Here is a 20,558-nt window from a genome sequence, read left to right on the forward strand (position 1 = left end):
CATAATAAAACTCACAGTTTGTATGACCTTGCCATTGGAAAGTCTTTTTTTCTCAGTGTGGGAAGCACTTAGTAGGAAGACTTATACTAGGTGTAAGTAATGCATATTCCATTATTATGATATTCAGAGTCCTCCTAGGGGACCTCTGTCTCTATCATATTGAGCTACTGTGAGATGAAGAAACAAAGGTGTTAAGCAAGCCTCGATTCTGTCAGTTAGACACATGAAAGCACTTTTATATTTCTCATTTGGCATCTGTTAACAAAAAATCTGGCAACAGGATTTCATCCAGTCGGCTTTTTACTGCAGTGGGATATCACCTTGTCCAAACGCGGTTTGTAAGAGTAGTCTTTTGAATCTCTGAAGTAAATTCTTTTCCATTGCATCTTTCTATGTATCTTTCTGATTTCTTCCTGTTGTTATTTTTCTGAGTTTTTGTGAGGTCTAGGTCCCATGATTCCTATGATTTTTTCCCAATTCTTTTTTTTTAATCCACTTCATATGGATGCACTTTCTGATACTGTAATTGACAAATGTCTGTTGTCATCTTTGTTTCCTGGTCTTCTTGCTTCCAGGACGGGAGACATTTGTCATTGAGAGACGAGACCTCTGAGTAGCTGCTCTAACCTCTGCCTTTCTCATTTCTACATAACAAGTTACTGGAAACTGTGTTATGGATTGGTCATGATAGAGCATACTCTCCAGAAATCAGAGGATGTTCTATGACAACTTGGGCATTCCTCTCTGCATGCTTAAAAGACAAATTTTTTTTGAGATCTCTATTCATTGAGTCAATCGTTTAATTGTTTTAATATTGCACTAGAAATCTTAATTTGTGTGAATGATTTTATGATTTGATTTTCACTTGTTCAAAGTTCAGCTGAATACATGAGCTGCCATGGGGTTTCCTTGCCAGTAGGTAGTCTTGGGATATGTAGTATATGTATCAGCTTACCTTCTATTCACTTTTCCTTTTCTCCTTGCACTTCAATATCTTTCTGATTTCACAATACTGTGATACATGTGCCAGCACGGGATGGAGCATAAATCTTTCTGTGTTTATTTGGACAAAAGAATTCCTCAATCTTGAGGGTCTGTGGAAAGTCATCTATAATAAATTATGAGCAGGTGGACAGAAAAAAAAAGAAAACTCAGAGCATGAAAAATTCAATTTTTATCTCCACTTTTTTTATCTACTGAAACTTTTTCTGATATCTAGCATTATAGTAAGGATATATATATTTTGATGGTGTTAAAGTATTTGGCAATGCCCTGATGTAATAAATATTTTTCCTAGTCTTTCCTGCACCATATCTCATAAGTCTGTGACACAGTTTTTCATTATCAGAATATATATTCATATACTCAGAAGAAATATATATATATATAAGAAAATTTATAAACTAATACATTAGTACTGTATTTGGTCAGATTTCTTCAAGTAGTTGAATATTACCCATTCCCCTATTCTTTAAATGCTTCCCACCCTCAAACATGTGGATTATTCTCCTTGCAGTGTAATATAGAAAAGTACTGGGAAACAAAATAATAATGGAGTAATTAAATTTTCCCCTTTAAAGTGAAATAAACACATCAGCTTATACCCCTGTTTTTTGTAAAAGTGATCATGAGTACCATTGTTAAAAATACTTTTGGCAGTTCTCTTCTGTATGCTTTTTTAATAGGTTCTTTAAAAAAATTACAAAATGACTTTGTTTACAGATAGCAGATCAGATGTTCTTTCATAGTGATTATCGGCCCCTTATCCGTGATGCCAACAACTTTGTCCTGGATGAACAGACACAGCAGGCTCCACACCTTATGCCTCCCCCATTTTTGGTTGATGTGGATGGCAACCCTCATCCTGCAAGGTATCAAAGACTAGTTCCTGGTCGTGAGAACTGCAGGGAGGAACAGCTTATTCCTCAGATGGGAGTGACATCTTCAGGTATGGAAAATTTCACTTCACTGAACAGTAGTCTATCTAGTTACCTCCAGTTATTCTACACTTTCACTTTGTCCTTTTTCTTCATTTATGGGCATAGTAGTTCATGTAGTGCAGAAGAATTGCAATGTCTTTGGCACTGATTGCTTGCGACAATTTCACTTACAGTATTGTCATTGATCAAGTTGGCACTAGTTGATGCTACAACATCAGTTAGCTTGGAGTTTGTTTCATTACTGGAAGAATGTATAATGCTGTGTGAGCTCTCAGTTAACTCTCTGGGATAAGATTTCCTGCTTTAGAAAATCTAGAAAATAGACTGATTTTCCACAGATCAGTTGGAAAAGGTAACTCCTATGAGAAGAGAAAAATGAGAAGACATCTGAAACAAGCAAAATTCTCTTCTTTAGATGAAGGCAGTCATTAATTTTAAGCTTTGGTGATTTGGTTAAAGAACGGAAGACTTAATAAAGATACAAAATCTAGGAAGTTCCTTGTAAGTTTCATTCTCATGTACACGACATGGGAAGAACATGCATATATTGGGCAATAGCTGGCTGCTGGAAACTGCCTAAAGGTGTTTCACGTGGGTAGGGATGGAAAAGCAGTGCCTACTTTTTATGTGTCACTAGTTTGATATTAGTATGAATAAACAAACAGTGACTGGTGAAAGTAGCTTTAAATGTTTTCAAGATAAACATTTTAAAGTATTTGGATATTCTGGAAAATATGTGAAAACTGACTGTTCCTGTAAATTGTAGTTTATATGTTCGTGATACTTAAGCCTGTGGTGTGTCAGACATTCCAGGAAGGGTAACTGAGTGTTTCTACCAAAAAATCTCTTTATCCCTATTTGTAGACGTCAGGATTATAAGGCAGTGAATATTTAAATAATTTTAGTGGAGGATTTCCATATTTACTCCAAAATTACAGGAAGAAATGCTACCTGAGAATCAACTGTAAGGAGGAAGAAAATCCTTCCTGGTGAATGTAAACTTCTTAGCTAGTGGCTTTGAAACAAAATTTGATTTTTAGGGAAGGATGCACCTTTCCTTCATTGTTGCAGTTAAAGTGTGAATCCATTGCATTGTGAAATTCTCCAAATTTGAAAATTTCCTGGGTGCAGTCTTCAATATATCTTGAAATAAATCAGACTCTGCACACAGGCCCAACAAAATTAAATTTAGTGGTCTGTCTGCATGACACATGAATGCCTATAGGAAGATGATGCCCATAGCATTTTCTTTAATAGCAGGACATCGTCTGCCAGCCTGACAGATGATGGAGAGACACAAGACATTTTTCTACCTTTTTACAATATAGCAACAATGTATGCAGTCGTATGCAGAGCTAAACAGTGTTTATGTATTTTGTACGTTCCCTTCCACTAAGGAAGTTCCTTCTCTCTCTGAAGCTTTGTTGTGGGATTTCATGCATCTCACTCAGAGCACTGACCATTTATTTCTTGTCAGGTTTCCTGTAGGGACTTTTAAGAGTAGGGGAAAGTCGGACAGTTGCACTTGATTTACTGCCTTGATGTACATGAGAGGCTCCTTTAAACCAGATGTTTTGAAAAAGTCAAGTCTACACCAGTGTCTTTATTATTTCATTTAAAAAGAAACCACTTGCTGTTTCTTGCTAAGGCATTGTCTCACAGGCTAGAGGCACAAAAACTTTCATTTTGTTTAGATAGCAGTTTCCTTATTTAAGATCATTCTTGGGTTATTAGTAGTGTTTCCCATTGTTCTCAGTAGACAGTATGTCTGCTCACGAGATCGACAAATTAATCTGTCTCACTTACATGAGTCAGGAAACATCCAGCTGTGGTTATACCAGAGCTCATTACATGATTCCAAGGTTCTGCTGCTTTAGGGAAGTTGACTTCAAGAACCTTTAAAGCCTGAGAGAACTATCTTAAATATTTATGTTTTTTTCTGCATACTCTAAAGAGATAGCAGCTTCTGTACAGCCACATAATCAAAGCTCTTCATTTCACAGCACAATTACTGTAATATCTAGTCTTTGATCTTGTAAAGTGCAGTTTAAACTGTGATATTTCTTTAGAATCATGCTGGAAAAATAGTTTCTATATCTTGTTTCTTTGAACATTGTTATCCCTCATTATAAAGTTTTGCAAGTTCTGCTTCTCTTGGCTAGAGCTTCCTTCCCACCATTCCACTCCACCATTTCACTATTCTGTGTGGAGGTGTCTGACTTCTTTTTGAATCAGTACTGTAACCCTTGTCCTTCTCTCTATACCTCTCTAACTGATTTTTGTGATCATTGTGAGTATGAAAACAGTTTTGTGTTGTTCATGCTTACGTGCTGTGTATTTTGCTTGCTGCTCAGAAACAGTATTATCACCTTGTAATCACTTCTTTGGAACTGTTTCCCATCTTCTATTCAAAGACCTACCCAAAAGGAGGTTTCTTGGCTGTTTTACATACCAAAGAAAATTACCATTACTTGATCTGTGTGGTCATTATGTCCATGTGGAGCTCAATCAAGCATTTTTACTGCTTGGTATTCTACAGTATAGATAATTATTTTCTAATTCAGTTAGACTTTCTTGATGTAGTTCTTTCATTGAAGCTTATAAAGTGTTTTATAATGCATTTGAGGCAGGCTAATCTTTCGTTTGAACAATTTGCTTTGACTGAGCTGACAAACAGCGATTGTGTTAAGCTTCTGTGACTTGCTGGCAGTTGATCAAATTTAACCTTTTATTAGAAGTGAAATGTGGTTGTCTTGACCCTGCTCCAGAAAATATAATGCTCTCAAATATATTAAGAAAAAAAGTTGTCCTGCTTTAAGAAATGACTGTTAGAAAAATAAGCAGTAGCCCATAGTTACACATGTGATAATTTACAGGCTAAAACTTAGATGAGCTGTCTGTAACATTAATTTCTTCAAAATTTACATTTGTTGTTGTTTACATGTTGTTCTCTGGTATATTTTACTTCACAGGATTGAATCAAGTTCTTAGTCAGCAAGCAAATCAAGAAGTTAGTCCGTTGGATAGCATGATTCAAAGACTTCAGCAAGAGCAGGACCAGAGACGCTCTGGGGAGGCAGGAACCAGTAGTACCAGCCGGATAAGCAGAGGTAGATCACTGGGGGATGGATGTTGAGGCTGGGAGTTGGAAAACATAAATCCCTTTATGTTGTCCATGATCTGTGCATTTTGTTGAACTAGTAAAAAGGAGGTTTGGAGCTGTAGAAAATAGTACACCTTTCCCATTGTTTTTTTGCCTTTTTGCAAAATGTTGGGGTTCTTAACATTACAGATTTATCTTTGTTATTGTCTGGTCACTCAGGGAATTGCAGCAGCTGCATTCCCTTAGAAGTAATTACCCTGCTGTTTAATCTGGAATTGGCCGCCTAGTATTTTGCTACTGTGTAGGTATTCGAAGGCTCTTGCATGTATGTGTGTGGTTTTGTTTTGGGTTGGTTTGGTTATTTTTAACCTCTTGACCATTTCAAGTTTTTTTCTGTAAATTTTACAGCTTGATTCCTAATTTCCAGTGTTGAGGCTTCCTTTTTTTTGAAGGTAGAAGACTATTTAAAGGAGCATGGTGATTCAGTGAGATAGGTCACTGTTTTATAACACAGATTTAGAGTGCAGTAGCAATAGTCAGCTTTGCGTAAATGTTTTCCGAAGTATTTTTAAAGAAGCAAACATTTGCTTCACTTCGGATTGTTAATACATTGGCTTCTTTTTTAATGTGAAATTTTAAACAGAGTGCTGCAGCCCAGTAGCTGTTCATGCTGTGTTTTGGTGACTGTAGAAGTGGCTGAAATAGTTCTATTCAGTTAATATGATTTCTTTTGAAGTAATAGATCAAGTAAAGTTATTTTTCCATTTCATTCCAAGTTTTTCTTTTTAAATGCTTCCCTAAGAATTTCAGATCAAGAACTATTGCTTTTTGACGTTTTAGGATCCGTAAGCTCTACCTCAGAAGTGCATTCCCCACCAAATATAGGGTTAAGGCGCAGTGGACAAATTGAAGGTGTGCGTCAGATGCATAGCAATGCACCAAGAAGTGAAATAGCCACTGAGCGGGACCTTGTGGCTTGGAGTCGCAGGGTCGTAGTGCCTGAACTGTCTTCTGGTGTGGCCAGGTAAACACAGACTGAGAATTTTACTATGGTGAACTTAATTAAATTGAACAGTTTTGGAATTCCTATTGCCATTCACATTGTCATTTGTGTGGTGTTTTTCTATTTTCTCATCTCAAGTTTCTTATAAAATCAGCTTCAGTTTGAAATCACTTGTTTGTATATCATTTGAAAAATCTTGGAATTCCTTTGTGTATCACTTGAAAAATCTTGGAATACCAGAAGGATTTGGAATAAAAATTGTCCATTTAATGAATGACACAGTAATTGTACTTGTATAGGCAATAGAATCTAGTTGCCTCAATATCCTCTGACTTGTAGCATAAGATTACATGTTTTAACTCCTTTTATTCCTGTCATTATATGGCATTTTATGACTGGAATACTGACCTAAACTATTAGGTGCCTGAGATGAATTTTGATTTCCAAACTGGAACTTTAATTTTTTCATTAATTAACTCTTGTGGTGAGTACTTAAATCAGTAAGTGAGTACTTAAATCAGTAAGTCAAAAACCTGCTTGCCATAGTCAAGCATAAACTGCTCTAGTTTAATGCAATAAGATGAAAATCTTCGTTTGAAAAAAGCTAATTTTAAAGCCATATGCTAACTGTAAAGAGAAGAACTGCTGTTCAAAGATTGTTATAGATGTTGAATGTCTATTCCTTGGTTTGGGATAGATCCTCTCAGTTGTAGTAATGTCCTTTAAAGTTAACATCTCAGTTTCCTTTTTTCAGTAGGCAGGAAGAATGGAGAACAGCAAAGGGAGAAGAAGAAATAAGGGTGTATCGATCAGAAGAGAAAAGAAAACATGTAATGAGTCACATTCCAAGAGAAAACAAAATACCTACTTTCTCGAAGGTAAGTAGTCCACCTGTACCTTTACATAGAATGAAGCATAAAATTTAACCAATGAGTTGGGTCACATAAATTTACATTCCTCTTCTCAGTTTTAAATTTAAAAACCAGGGTATGGGAGTTTGTTTACCTCCCCAGAATGAGGAAGCTTTTCTATACTGATGTTTCAATGTGTTCTGAATAATAAACAACATGGATTGCTTTCAGAAGTGGGGGGAAACCCCTGAAAATCTGGTATAGGGGCAGGATTTGCTTTTGGGAGTCCATCACTATTAATTGATACACCCCGCTGCTGTTGTCTACTGTTTGTACTATTCTGTGGAAAGGCTCTATTAAAACTCAAGTCACAGTCCTTAACCATAACACAGTCCTTAACCATAACACATTAAATACATGTCCAAATAGAGAATTGGGTGTTTTCTCTCATGGTACCCTAAAAATCATATTGTGGGTCGTTATGGAATATATCTAAGTCATGCTTTCTGCTAGAGCTGGAGTACATTTTCAGAAAAGAGGAAAACAGGATAGATGTAGTAGAAGGAAATAAGAATTAAATTGTCATAAGCCACTTGGTTTTTTTAATATAACTTGCAAAAAAATGTAATCTTACATCTTTTTGCTGGTAAAAAAATGGAAGGATACATACTATGTTTACAGAAAGATTTTTGTCTTCCTTGTTTAAAATTAGTTTTATCTATGAATTGCACATGCTTATTTATGCTTTTCTAGCTAAATAGTCAACTATGTTTTTGTAATAAAGGAAGTGAATTTTAGCAATTGTAAAGGAGAACTCATAGGTTCATAGTTTTAGTCATACTATGGGTTTCACAGTATGCTTAATACAGAGGAGACTGTTTTCACCCTCAATCAAAAGCTTGTAAAATACAGCCTTCGGGAACACCTGCAAATTGTGGCAATTGCGATTGAAAGTAAAGATCACTTATGGGATATAAGGTGGAAAAAGGAATAAATGAAATAAAAAGAACAAGTATGCAAAAGACTACAGTTCTTAACTTTATTAGAGTACCATACTTAATGCCTGTGCTCTTTATTGCTCACTGTTTTGTGAAGGAAGGAACTGAGATTGAAAGCACTCTGAAAATAAATAAATTTCAGATGCTTTGTAGTGATTTTGTAATTTTTAGTAAAGATGGATTAATTTTATATGTAGTAGAGTGAGTTTGAGATTAGCAAGTTTGTATTTGATATTAAATTTGAGTATTGTTTTGCTACTTTTTTCATACTCAACTGAAGTAAGAATTTCAAAAGAAGTGATGTGAACCCTCCCCTACCCATAGTCCCCTAATAACTTTAAATTTCTTTATTAAGTTTTTCTTACTTTTTCCTTCAATTTCTTTCTTCTATGTAAATTTGAGTGCATTCTTATCTTAAAAAATGGTACTGATGCACTATTTTCAGTTCTGCAGTCACCAATATTCTGTGTTTGCCCAAGGTATACTGAAAAAAATTTGTTCATTTTGTCTCAAGTTTTTGTACATAGAGGAGGGAAGCTTTACGCCACATGACAGGACTCATTAGTGAAATACCAGGACATCAGAAGTCTTTGTAACTCTTATTTTTCTTTTGGGAATAATAGAAAATGGGCCTGACAAATTCAGATTTTAACAAAGTTTTTTGTGGTCTTGAGGGGGGATGTATTTTGGTACTGAATTACACACTTTCATATCAAATTACCATTAAATTTCTAATTGGCTTACAGTTTTCTTCTAAAATATCACTAGGACATAAAAGTTTAACAGAATAGGCTAGCCGGTCCAGTATTTTGGTTTTAGCAATTACTTTTATTATATCTTTGAAACAAAGAAACTTAATGCAAGTTTTTATATCCTGTTTCCAAAAAAAAAAATTTTTAGTCTCCAAACTGTAATGGTAGCACTGGATCTTTTGAGCCCCATATTTTTATTGCAGATATTTATGCCCTTGAAATCCTTCAGAGCGACTGCTACTTAAGGATAACTTTCTTCAGTTTCATATATTTACACCTGGGGGGTGGGGAGGGATTCTCAAAATGTGAGGCAGAGAACTTGGTAAATCCTTTAGTCACTTTCCACCTTTGTTTTGAGGAAATACGGAAAAAAACCAGGCAATCATGGTCTTTTCATTTCAGTATATCAATAAATTTTCCATATAAAAATTACTGATATACTTAGTAATACTTTTAGAATGCTTAAAGCCTTCATAAATCCTACAGAATACTTTTTCAGCATCTTGGAATAGAAAGGTCGTATTCTTCCATAGCTGATTCTTCATTAAATACGTCTCTTTTTGGAGGACTCAGACTGCTGATAAGTACACTAATTCAAATCTCTTGAGTAAAATCTCAGTGGGATTCAGAAATAAGTAGATATCCCATGGGCTTTAAATAAGCAAGTTGCAAGAAGAAAGAGGTGTTTGATCTCAAGTGATTGAGTTTCACAATTAAATGAACTGCTCAGATTTTCATGATTTTTGTTATTGCTTACAGTTAACATGAGCAACACTTCTGCTTGGTAGTGTCTGAGCAACAGGAGTAGTGAATTGGAATTGTCATCTTCTGTAGTGTTCACAATAAATTCAAATAAACACCTGGGAAGGGAAGCAAGATTGACTGCAATCCAAAAACTGTTGTGCAGTATTTTTAGGGTTCTTTTAAAGAGAAGTTAATAACTTCATTATAGTTGCTCTTCTGTTGCTGTTCTTTACAGTGATAGTGTGACTTTAAATACAAGCTGTGTGAGGTTGAAGATGGAACTGGAAAGCACAGTGTAAATTTTCCTTTTCCTTGAGAACATCCAGTAGGTTTTGATACTGATTTCTTGTAAGTTATATTACAGTACTGTTGCAAGACTACTGTCCTTATTTCATAGTGAATTCTTACAGGTTTAATGAGAGAATTTATGATCTAAAGGAGATGGAGAACACCTCCAACAAAATACAGGGCAAGACATTCTCTTCCAGTAATATCTAGACCTAAGAGCTACAGCATCAAGAATTCTAGAGAGTGTCTCACTCTATAGTGCTGTTACCTTCTCTGGGAGCAGAGTAAAACAAGGCTTGTGTTAAAACATTTTCTTCATAGGAAAATTCAGTTGTATTCATACCAGTAGGAAATACTGAGTTTTATATCAACTTCTGAAATTTACCAGATCTATTCATATAATAATGATAATGATAAAATAATATTTTCTGCTGTTCCCTTCTAACTGAAAGAAGTCAAAAATATTGAAGTAAAATGAAAAAATGGGCAGGAATGAATGTTAGCATTTTGGATTGCAAGCTAAAGTGTAGGTCAATAAGGAAGAACACAGAGCAGTTGTAATTACATTTTGAGGAGATTCCAAAGCCCTATTGCTAATTTTTAATCCCGGGTCATTGTAGGGTGTGTTAAAAGTAGTACAGAATTATAGCTCAGTCTTTCTTCTTTAACAATATCTGCAATTTAAATGGAAGTCAAATAAGTATTCTGCTATTGAAAGCCCACATTTCTTTGACACAGGTCATATGGAAAAGTGTTTGTATATGATAGCTTAAGGGACTAATGGAATTGTGGGGGAGAGACTAAAAGCTTGGGTATTTTGACCTGAATAGTATGTAGTAAATAGTATTTAGTATCACTGACCTGCAGGCTGAATGAAGAACTTGGTTTGACTTTCAAAGTCATTGGTGAGGAATAGGCATTTTTCTATTATTAAACAAAACCACTTAAAAACAAAGAGAAAAAACTTGAACCCCAAAACATTAATGAAAGAGGATAGAAGGGAATTTTTCCATCTTAAGACTGGAGCTATATTCCAAATTACTTGTTTTCAGGAGCAGAAGAGAGTTGAGATAAATAACATGCTTAGGTAAATATTCCCAGTCCAAGTAATTAAGAGTATTAGTTTATTAAACTACTGGGATTAGAGCATTTTAATAAATATTAAGAGTGTGAAATTTATGTGCACTAGAGGGTTGATGTGATGTGTGTCCTAGTGAAATGTGACAAAAATGGAAATATTCCTCCTTATCCTCAAGTGGGAACGTTATGGGAAAATTTCAAGGAATTAACATGGGAGATTGTTACGGATGGACAAAAGTAGGCGTATGTGTCTGTTGTGAGGTGTAAATGTGACTGTATTGTAAACTAATAGAACCCAGGGAGGAGGAATGTGTGCTTTGTTCTACTGAAAGTGGCTTATTTGTGTTCCACAGAAATAAGTTTTTCTACTTATATGTTATTTAAACACTACTTCTATTTAAATCAGCAAGATGTTAAGAGGAGAATAAAACTCCAGAGCCTAGTGCTTAGTGCCTGTTATCTTCACTGCTTTTGGAACAGTTCTTACTAATTTTTTACATATATGTAATTTGGTAAGAGTAAAACCTAAGTAATTACAGGCACTGATCCAGACTTGAGGAGACTGTGGAAGAGTGCTCTTTAGCCAAGTGAAAATGCCAGGGCAAGAAGCTGTGACCTGTTTAATGTTGGAGTTCTGATATTGGGCATGTGCTTGTGCCTTGCCCCTATTAAACTGTTCAGTAGAAGTTAATTCCTGTTGGCTTAAGGAAGGAGGAATCATTGTCACATGAAAAATAGATGCCACTGGTTAAGAAATACCATGAAATTGCCATAGCCAAAGCTTCCCAAAATTGCTTCAGCCCTGTATGAGACTGCAGCAAAGCTGTGCTTCCCAGTGCTGTCAGAATCATAAGGACAGTAGAATGTAGTTTGGTCTGAGTTGTCAGGACATCACTGGGTTTCCACTGTACCTCTCACAAATGATGTTACCAAGACCCCTAGCAGTGTCCAGTATCCCTCTCAAATACAGGAAATGCCATCATTTTTATTTCACAGCCAAACTGTTCTGACAGGAGCTGTAATTTTTGATGTATCAATAGATGTGCTCTGATACTGACTGGAAGCCTTGGACAAGATACAAGGATGGTACTTGTCAGCATATATGACTGTTCATCAAAGTGTATAGAGAGAAAGTGATGATTGTACCTCAAATCACAGGTTGTCTTGGCTTTGTTTCCCAGCCTACCATTAGAGTTGAGAGTCCAATTTCAAGCTCACTCTTTAGGTTATGTATTGAGGGAGAGGAGGCATCAGCTGTGTTTCCTCAGTTATTGTTGAACATGCTGGTGATAATTACATTTTGTCAGAAAAAAATCTGTAGTACTTTATAGTCAAACCTTCACATTGAACTCCACCCCTCCCCCAAATAAATAAAGTTCTGTCTTACAGCTTCTCATCAGATTTTGAAAAGCTAAGTTGAATAGAAATTATGTTAAAATACATTTTTTTGGAGAGATGAGGCAGTTGTATACCTTATGGCCCCTTTTCTCATCCCTGCTTGAGCAGTGGGTTTAGACAAGGTGACATCTAGAGATCCTTTCCAACTTCATTCTAGCATTCTGTTACTTATGGATAAGTACTTGTGGTTTTGTTTTCCTGGTATTTTTTGTGTTCTTGTTTTGGCATTGTATCTTTCCCAAAGCAGTTTTTTACCCTTCAAACTCACTCTAATCCAATATTTATACAGTGGTATTACTTTTTTCCATGAAGAAATGATTGGGGCAGGGGGGTTGGGGTGTTCTTTTTTCCCTTAAGCTTTGCACTGCCAAAAGAAAAGAACTCTTTCCAAAACCAAAGAGTAATGCAAAGTGCTTCTGTTTTCCAAGGATCTGTAGTTCTGTTTAAGTAGGGGAAAGCTATATATATATATAATAACTGTTTGAGAAACCTCACGTCTGAAGAGAAACAGGGAGGTAAAGTTTTAGGACTTTTGTTTCTAGAGAGAAGACATGAACATTGCAGTCAAGCTGTAAAGTAGCTTCTGCAAAATATGTTCCCCTCATGGATACTTGACTAATTTGTTTCTATTGGGGTTATGTGATTCAGTTCTGTTGTCTGTGCTTTCTCTACTATGTTTCATGATGAAAAAGTCACAATTCAGTTGCAGAAACAAGTTACTGTAACACTGGCTTTTGTGACCTCTTTGCTTCAGTAATGAGTCTTGAGATCTTGATGAGAAGTGAGCAGCCCCAGAAGGCTGAAGGACAGAAGGCTGTGTGATGGGCTCAGCCTCTGGGCTTAGGGCTGCCTTGGAGCTGTTCTGGGTTGGGTCAGAGCAGCTTGAGGAGATCTGGTGTGTGCTGCCAGTTTGAATCCAGAAGGAGGAATGTGTGCCCCAGGTCTCAAAAGTCTTGGGCAATGTTAAAATGCTGATTGCTGAGCAGTCCCATTAGAAATGTCTCTGGTAGCTGTGCTGTCAGTGATAACTTCCCCAACTAGACAGAAGGACAGAAAAACAGAAGCACAGTACTCACTGAAGAGAGCATAGAGCAGTTTGTGTTCGTCCTCTGTGCTTTGATGAAAACTGGAACACAATTGTACAGAGTCGTGTGCTGGCGTACTCCACCAAACTGTTGCTGTCGTGCTTGCAGAAGGTGTGTATCTTCTAACAGAGAGCGTGGGAGAAAAACTAGTTACTAGGCTTTTGCATTTTAATGATGATTGTTGTGGCTAAGGAAAACTAAATCTTAGCTACTGTTGATTAGCCAAGTTTTAGTACAGCTTTGACGTAAAAAGTGGGAGTTATTTCCCTTAACAAGAAAACTTAACCTCATGAACCAACTTTTATCATACATGATAGGAAAGATCTTCTCTTTCCTACAAAAGAAAAAAAAAATCCAAGAGGAATATGTAAAAGCAGTCTGCTCTACTAGAAGACTCTCAAAATATTAGTGCCTTTATGTATTTTGTTCCAGTTCTGCTTTCTTCATTGCTGGGACTATTTTTTTCAAGTATATCAGCACCTGATAGATATCCAAGGTTTTCTTCGTGGCAGAAGGATAGCAATGGGGAAATGTACCTCTTTTTGTGGCATCTAGGAATGTGCCCAGAAATTATTTTGTTTGAAGTTTGACTATACAAGCCAAAAAAAAAATTAGCACAAAACTCTTGAAATTGAGATCATAACTCTTGGGTTTTTTCCCAGTGATTGGGGACTAACACAAGATTGCACTCTTGGTGTTGAGAGCAAGTGTTTGCATTATATATATTCTACAGGAGGAACAAAATCTCTTAATGGTGGAGCATGAAGTGGTTCTAAATTACAGCTTTATTTCATTCTTTTAAGCTTCTTATCAACGCATATTCTTTCAAACTGACTCATTCATTTGAACTCTTCAATGCATCATCAAACCGTTTAAAGGCCTGTATTTGCTAACAGTCATCTCTGTATGCTAAGGGATGTATTACTGTACGGGTCTCTCTTCTAACACATCTGACCCCTCGGTTGCAAAATAACACTCTGGACTTCTGTTTAAGAGTCTCCTTTCCTTGGCCATTTTTAGTGTAATTCTGAGCTTTTACAAGCCCTTGGCAACCTATCAGTAGTTATGTTTTAGCCCTTGTTTTAGTCCTTATTAACTGATATGTACTTTGCAGAGAATGAGTATTTTTAATAATTACAGATTTAAAAATTGTGTTGTGCCTGAGAAGAAATTTAGTTATTTCCAGAATACACTGAACTGTTTGGTGCTTATAATCATTCAACTATGCATATGGAGTGTTTTCTTTAGCAGCTCTTTAGACTTGGACTTGTAACTTTTTCCTAATACAAAAATTGCTTCCTGGAATACTATTAATAAAGAAAATGCCATGTATTAATAAAATGTATGCTCAAAAATTATATATTATGACTTTTGTATCTTCACAGAACCATTCTCATGATAATTTACTAGACGCTAGTGACTCAAAGAAACAAGCAGCTAATCCACACAACTACCGTACAAGATATGCAGTAGAAGAAACTGCAAGGCCTGCTGAAGAGTTGGAAAATGGACACAGTTCTTCAGATGTAAGATCCTTATTCATGAGGCAGTCTTACATATTCCACTTCTACTCATTAAGCTCCTGCTTCAGCTAATGAAACAATGTTTCTAGTGGAAACTCAAGTTACATTTTTCATTGTGCGTTTGCTTTCATGTCTTAAAAAAATTATGTTGTATTAGGTTTTCACACGCTGTTGTATATGTTTAGCTGTGACTTAAAAAGTAGTTGACAAAGGAGAAAAATGCTCATTTGTAAGGGTATTTTGCAAAGTATATGTGCAACTTGTAAGCCTAGTCAGTATTGCCCACATGGCCTAGCAGTGTGGTCACCAACTTCAGGTGACCCTGCTTGAACAGGGAGGTTGGATAATATGACCTCCAGAAGTCCCTTACATCCTCAATCATTCTGTGCTTTTGTAAATACGGTAGAGAATGAGTGATGAGTACATAAAGTTCATATTGGGGTTTTTTTTTTATATTGAAAATATGTGGAAATACTATATTAAAAAGACTTGAAATAATTTTTGAGAAGGTAAGCTAGCCTTGTCAAATGGTGATGAAAAATGTTGCTCTACACTGTGTCTGGCCGAGCACAGATAGCTTCATATTTCTTTATATAAGACCACTAAAGTAAAGGAACTATCTGCAAACTAAAATGCCTTTTTAGAATAAAGCTTCTAGAATGTCATATGTTTATCACACATATAAAGCCTAGAAAAGTTTTCATTCTATTGTCGTATATTATAACTGCAGCTCTAAAGGAAATGCTTTCTTCTTCTCTGCCTCTCCCTCTGTCCCTCCCCAATGCCCGCTGCTCTCCTTAATAGGAAGGGGAAGTAGTTGTTGCCAGTGGTGGAACATCAGAAGATGACGAAAGAGCATGGCACAGTGATGGCAGTTCTAGGTAAGTGACAGTATATAATACCTTACAGAGAAAATTCTTGCCAATAATTCTTTAATAATTTTTGCTGTAAACAGTTAATGAGTAATAACTAACATGTGTGCAGATTTAGAAGAAAAAAGTGAACAAGAACATGAAACTATCAGGATTTAATTTTCAGTCATATTGCTAACTAAAATTTAGGAAGATTTTGTCCTTGTTTGCTGGAAGCACAATTGTTTTGCAGGAAGGTATTTCTTTTCAGACACACAAATGTTTCAGGCAGGTAGTAGCAGTTTTCTATGACTCTCAGTCTGATCTGTGATCCTTGGTTTGAAATTAGCTAATAAATCATCCTTTATTTTTTCGTTCAAAGCTATTCAAAGCCAGAAATCTTGAAAACAATATCCAGACTTCAGTGTGTATCATCTTGAGTTGATGAAGTAAACAGGGTGTTTACTTTGAGGGATGCTATAAGTTAAGCTTCTTGCAAGACCAAATGATGTCAGGGCTTTTTGTTTACTACCATTTAAATTATAGATAGAATATAAGGTTTTAAAGATTAAATAAATTTAACTATTAAGGATTAAATAAATTTAACCATTAAAATATTGTAGTTAGCTAGACTGTTAACTGTAACCTTTTATTGGGTTATATTATGTAATCCAATGCACTTTTTAACTTTGGTGTTTTAATTTATTTTTTCTTTGTTATATCATATGTAGTGACTATTCTAGTGATTATTCTGACTGGACAGCAGATGCAGGAATCAATTTGCAACCACCAAAGAAAATTCCTAAAATTAAAACAAAGAAAGCAGAAAGTAGTTCAGAGGATGAAGAAGAACCTGAAAAACAAAGGAAGCAAATCAAAAAGGAAAGGAAAAAGGGTATTGAGGAGAAAGATGGACCATCAACATCACCAAAGAAGAGGAAACCCAAAGAGAGAAAACAAAAGGTTAGATGTTCTTTGTGTATTACAGGTTCCTCATTCTTGCTAACTAAGAAATAATTGAATGAATGATTCGGTTACATATACAACTTAATATTGTCTGATTTTAAAACACATCATGACTTTCACTCATAACAAATGATAATTAAAGACTTGCAAGTCAAATGATAGATGGCTATAATGATACATTTGACATAAGGAACACTTCTAGTGTCCGTGTCACTCTCCTTGCTCACACCAGAAACTTCCTTTCTGTGGAAGTAGAGTATTCAACTTCCAATACAATTGAGTATTGGTATAATGTGCCAGTATTTTTTACAGCTGTGCTGACCTGGCTCCCCATATAATTGCACTTTCTTTTAGATCTCCACAACCATGCTATTTTTTTCTGTCAATTCTATGATATATGATATTCGCATTATGCTTGCCACTGTACCTCCATCAAGGCAAATATGACTTCATCAGGATTTTGTTGTTTGTGTTTTGTTTGCTTTCTAATATAATGTAATTTCAGTTTAGATCAGTGCATAGAAATTTTCTGTGACTTCAGTTATTTTCAGTGTGTTTTTGAGAGGTTATTTTGTTTTTAATTGTTAGATCTGAAAACTTCACTCTTCCTTCTTTCTTTACAGAGACCAGAAGTGATCTATCTGGTAGATGTTAATTGTTTTTGTAAACTTAAAGCTTCTGTTTTTGCAATACCCAAAGAAGCTAGCTGTATCATCTAAACTAAATAACTGTATTTTGTTTATTTATGAGGTTAGAAGTCCTCAGCATTCTTTAAGATCATTATTTCAATGTTTTAGCCCTCATTAGAAGGTAAACTGACAAAACAGCTATTTAAATATGCAGGTTGGCACAGTGTCAGATTTACTGTGAATCTCTGGTATGGCATGCAGGATGTTAGGTGGTAGTCTTTATTTGTTGTTTAGGCTGCTTTCTGTTTATTGTGCACAGTCATTAGTTGTACTGTCAATACTAATAGTATATTGGTATTTACACAGTCTGAAACCAAAACAAGGTATCAGTAGACATAAGAAACCAAAGAAGATGAGGAAAATATATGGTGGGGGTTTTTTTAATGATTGAAACCTCTAGTTTAGCTTTATAAAATAAAAAACTGTTTGACAGCCTAGTATTTCCACTTAGATTAAAATTAACTGGGTGGTTTGGGAATCTTGCATCCATTTTAGTCCCAGTTATTGAGAGGCAGGATGTCTTTGATTCAAAAAATATCAGGCCTAGATATTTCAGACTTTTAAAGCTGACCTGCTTATTTCTTGAGTCACAAGAAAATATGAGGCTGGAAGGAATTGCAGAAAATCATCTCTCCTTCCTCTATCCCATTAATTACACCTGTCATTTCTGACAGATGTTAGTCTTTGAAGTTTCTTTTGGTGGACATTTGACCTCCTTACTGAGCAGAGAGCTCACAGGCCTTTCTGATAGAAAGTTCTTCCTCATTCTGATCCTGATTCAAAATTAGGGCTTTTCATTGAGGAAAGAAGTTTTGACTGTCTTTGTAGCCACACACAGAATCTTAGAAATTAAGAAAGGAGCAGAGAAAAATTGACAGTCATGTCTATTAATGCATGGGCTTCATGATCTTGAATGGTGCTTACATTTCTAATCCCCCTCTACCAAAAATCAGTCTAAAAAATTGATACGGCAGTGAAGAAGGACAAGGAAGGATCACCCAGAAAGATCAAAAGTACAGAACATTTTTGGGTTTTTTGGGCAGGCACAGAGCACTCTCTCTTAGAAGGGAGAGAGTTTGGAAGAGATATGATGAAAAAGCTTGTATAAAACTATCATGGTTTAGAAAGGAATAAATGCAAAATGATGGCCTTCCTTGTTACAATGAGATGTAGCACCCAGTGACACAGACAGGAAGTTCAAAACTGAGCCGTTTCCCTGTTCAACATCCCTATCCCCCCCAAAAGCAAACAAACACCCCAAATACACCTGAGCATGTAGTCAGGTAGTGGAACTAATTACTAAAGCATTTAGTAGAGTTGCAGAAATTATTTTAAAAAGTCACTGGAAATAGTGCCTTCCTGTTGAATAACTAAGATCAAGTTTGGCTTCCAGAGAGCTTTAAACTGATGATTAATGTGTAAAGATATAACAAGGGAAGGTTCTCTGGTTAAAGGCTGTTTCTTACCTTCCCATAATTCACCAGTTAGCTAGACACTTTGCTCTGATGTAGTGTATCAGTTTTTTGCAAGACAGACCTGCTTGAACCTCAGAATTCACGAAGTGCTTCTCTGTTATTGATTTATTACAATAGAGAGGTTCTGTTTTAATTTTTTTTTTTTTGTGGGCTTTTTTTTAACTTTATGTATATTTTTTTCCTGTGATACTTGCTGGTGCACTCATCAAAGTACTACTTGTCATGTGAAACCACACTTGAATTTGTGTAATGGAATTACATGTGGCGTATCCTATTTGCAGTCTGGAGATCCAGAGTCTTCCATCAGTGGCTGTATGGAGTGGATTTCTGTACAGCCATCCAGGGTTGCTGTCTGTACACACACAAGATCCCATTAGGAATTTCAAAGCAGCCTTGCTTGAATGGTTGTACAAACCCCTGCTTAATCTGACCTATTAGATACAGACAAGCAGTGTGCACCTAGGACAAGCAACTGCAGTGAGTGTCATTGCTTTCAAGTATGTGATGTGGAAATACATTCAGAAAATGCAGTTCCACTGCACTTTATAGTAAATATGCCAGTAGGTAAGGTGGATGTACCCAATCCAGGTAATTTTCACATGATTTACCTCATAAATCTTTTCCTCCTTGTTTTGTGCAAGGTTCCCTAATTGGAGGCAGCTGTATAATTTAGTGCTGTTTTGGTCAAGGCAACCAAGTGGATTAGAGTAAAGGGAATGACATGCTTCTGCTTTTTTCTTTTTGGGCACAAGACATGGTTACTGGACTGTTATTAAATTCAGTTTTTGTTAGAGCTCATCCCCACACACCCCTGCAAAAAAACTCAAAAGGCAGTTAAAATTAATCCTCATGCTAACAAAAATTTCATACTAATCTGATGTGTATGTTTTCTTCAGAGGCTGGCTGTAGGAGTTCTGGCAGAAAATGGTTTGACGCTGGAAGAATGGCTGCCTTCAGCATGGATTACAGACACTGTTCCTCGGCGGTGCCCATTTGTGCCACAGATGGGGGATGAGGTATTGTAGTTAGTTTTCCCTATGTGTCCTTGCTTCTTTCGGCTTGTTTTTGCCTTTTTTATTTTAATCTGTGCATTTTTTCCCCAGAGACTTACAATCAAAATATTTCGGATTTTCTTAAAAACATTCTTTGATCTGGCTAAAATTTGCTTTGACTTCCTTGTACTTAGAAAATATTCTGCACGGTGTTGCTTTGACTTTATTATTATTATTATTATTATTATTATTATTATTATTATTATTATTATTATTATTATTCCTTGCTGTTGCAGTAGTGTTCCTTCTTGTACGGTATTCAGTGTGTTAATTTCCTTATGACACCTGTAGACAAGCTGTATGAGGTGCTTTATGTTATGAAAATATTCCTTAATTGTAGAGCATTTGGTATGCTGAAGAACAGGTAAGAAATCAAATATGAAATTAAGCCTGGAAAACATACTTCAGTTTGGGACTTGAAGTAAAAACCAGGAATTAAGCCTCCTGGGGAAGGCTGTGGGGTTTTTGTTTGGTGTGATTGTTTTGAGTGGACAATGTAATTTTTAAAAAAATTCATTTATTCTGAAGAAAAACTGATATTGTTCTTCTCACTTGTGTTCCTGATACCAGAAAACTTCTGCTAGTCTCTTAGAACAGAAAACCACAAGAAAAATTTTATATATATGTATTTTATACAAACCAGACTGTAAACACTCTGTAAACATGACCTAGCTGTCTCAAAATACAGTAGCAAAAGGACACCCACCAGTTTCTACTTTGGAATATGTAGCAAGTGAACATTACAGTGAATTGTACAAAT

At 35.8% G+C, this 20,558-nt stretch overlaps 1 protein-coding gene across 3 annotated transcripts in view; it reads left to right on the forward strand.

The window, feature by feature from the left end:
* The window catches only part of PHIP (pleckstrin homology domain interacting protein), a 103,701-nt gene that overhangs the window by 57,874 nt on the left and 25,269 nt on the right, over positions 1 to 20,558 (forward strand). For 2 of the 3 annotated variants that reach the window (XM_069011284.1, XM_069011286.1), the window contains exons 17-24: positions 1,723 to 1,948; positions 4,913 to 5,050; positions 5,884 to 6,067; positions 6,801 to 6,924; positions 14,628 to 14,768; positions 15,570 to 15,646; positions 16,348 to 16,579; positions 19,643 to 19,762. In XM_069011284.1, the coding sequence (XP_068867385.1) occupies positions 1,723 to 1,948; positions 4,913 to 5,050; positions 5,884 to 6,067; positions 6,801 to 6,924; positions 14,628 to 14,768; positions 15,570 to 15,646; positions 16,348 to 16,579; positions 19,643 to 19,762 (1,242 nt within the window). The remainder of the gene's footprint in view (positions 1 to 1,722; positions 1,949 to 4,912; positions 5,051 to 5,883; positions 6,068 to 6,800; positions 6,925 to 14,627; positions 14,769 to 15,569; positions 15,647 to 16,347; positions 16,580 to 19,642; positions 19,763 to 20,558) is intronic. The other variant, XM_069011287.1, reaches the window with a different exon arrangement.

This window comes from Aphelocoma coerulescens, chromosome 3, assembly GCF_041296385.1.
Source record: "Aphelocoma coerulescens isolate FSJ_1873_10779 chromosome 3, UR_Acoe_1.0, whole genome shotgun sequence".
Classification (NCBI taxonomy): domain Eukaryota; kingdom Metazoa; phylum Chordata; class Aves; order Passeriformes; family Corvidae; genus Aphelocoma; species Aphelocoma coerulescens.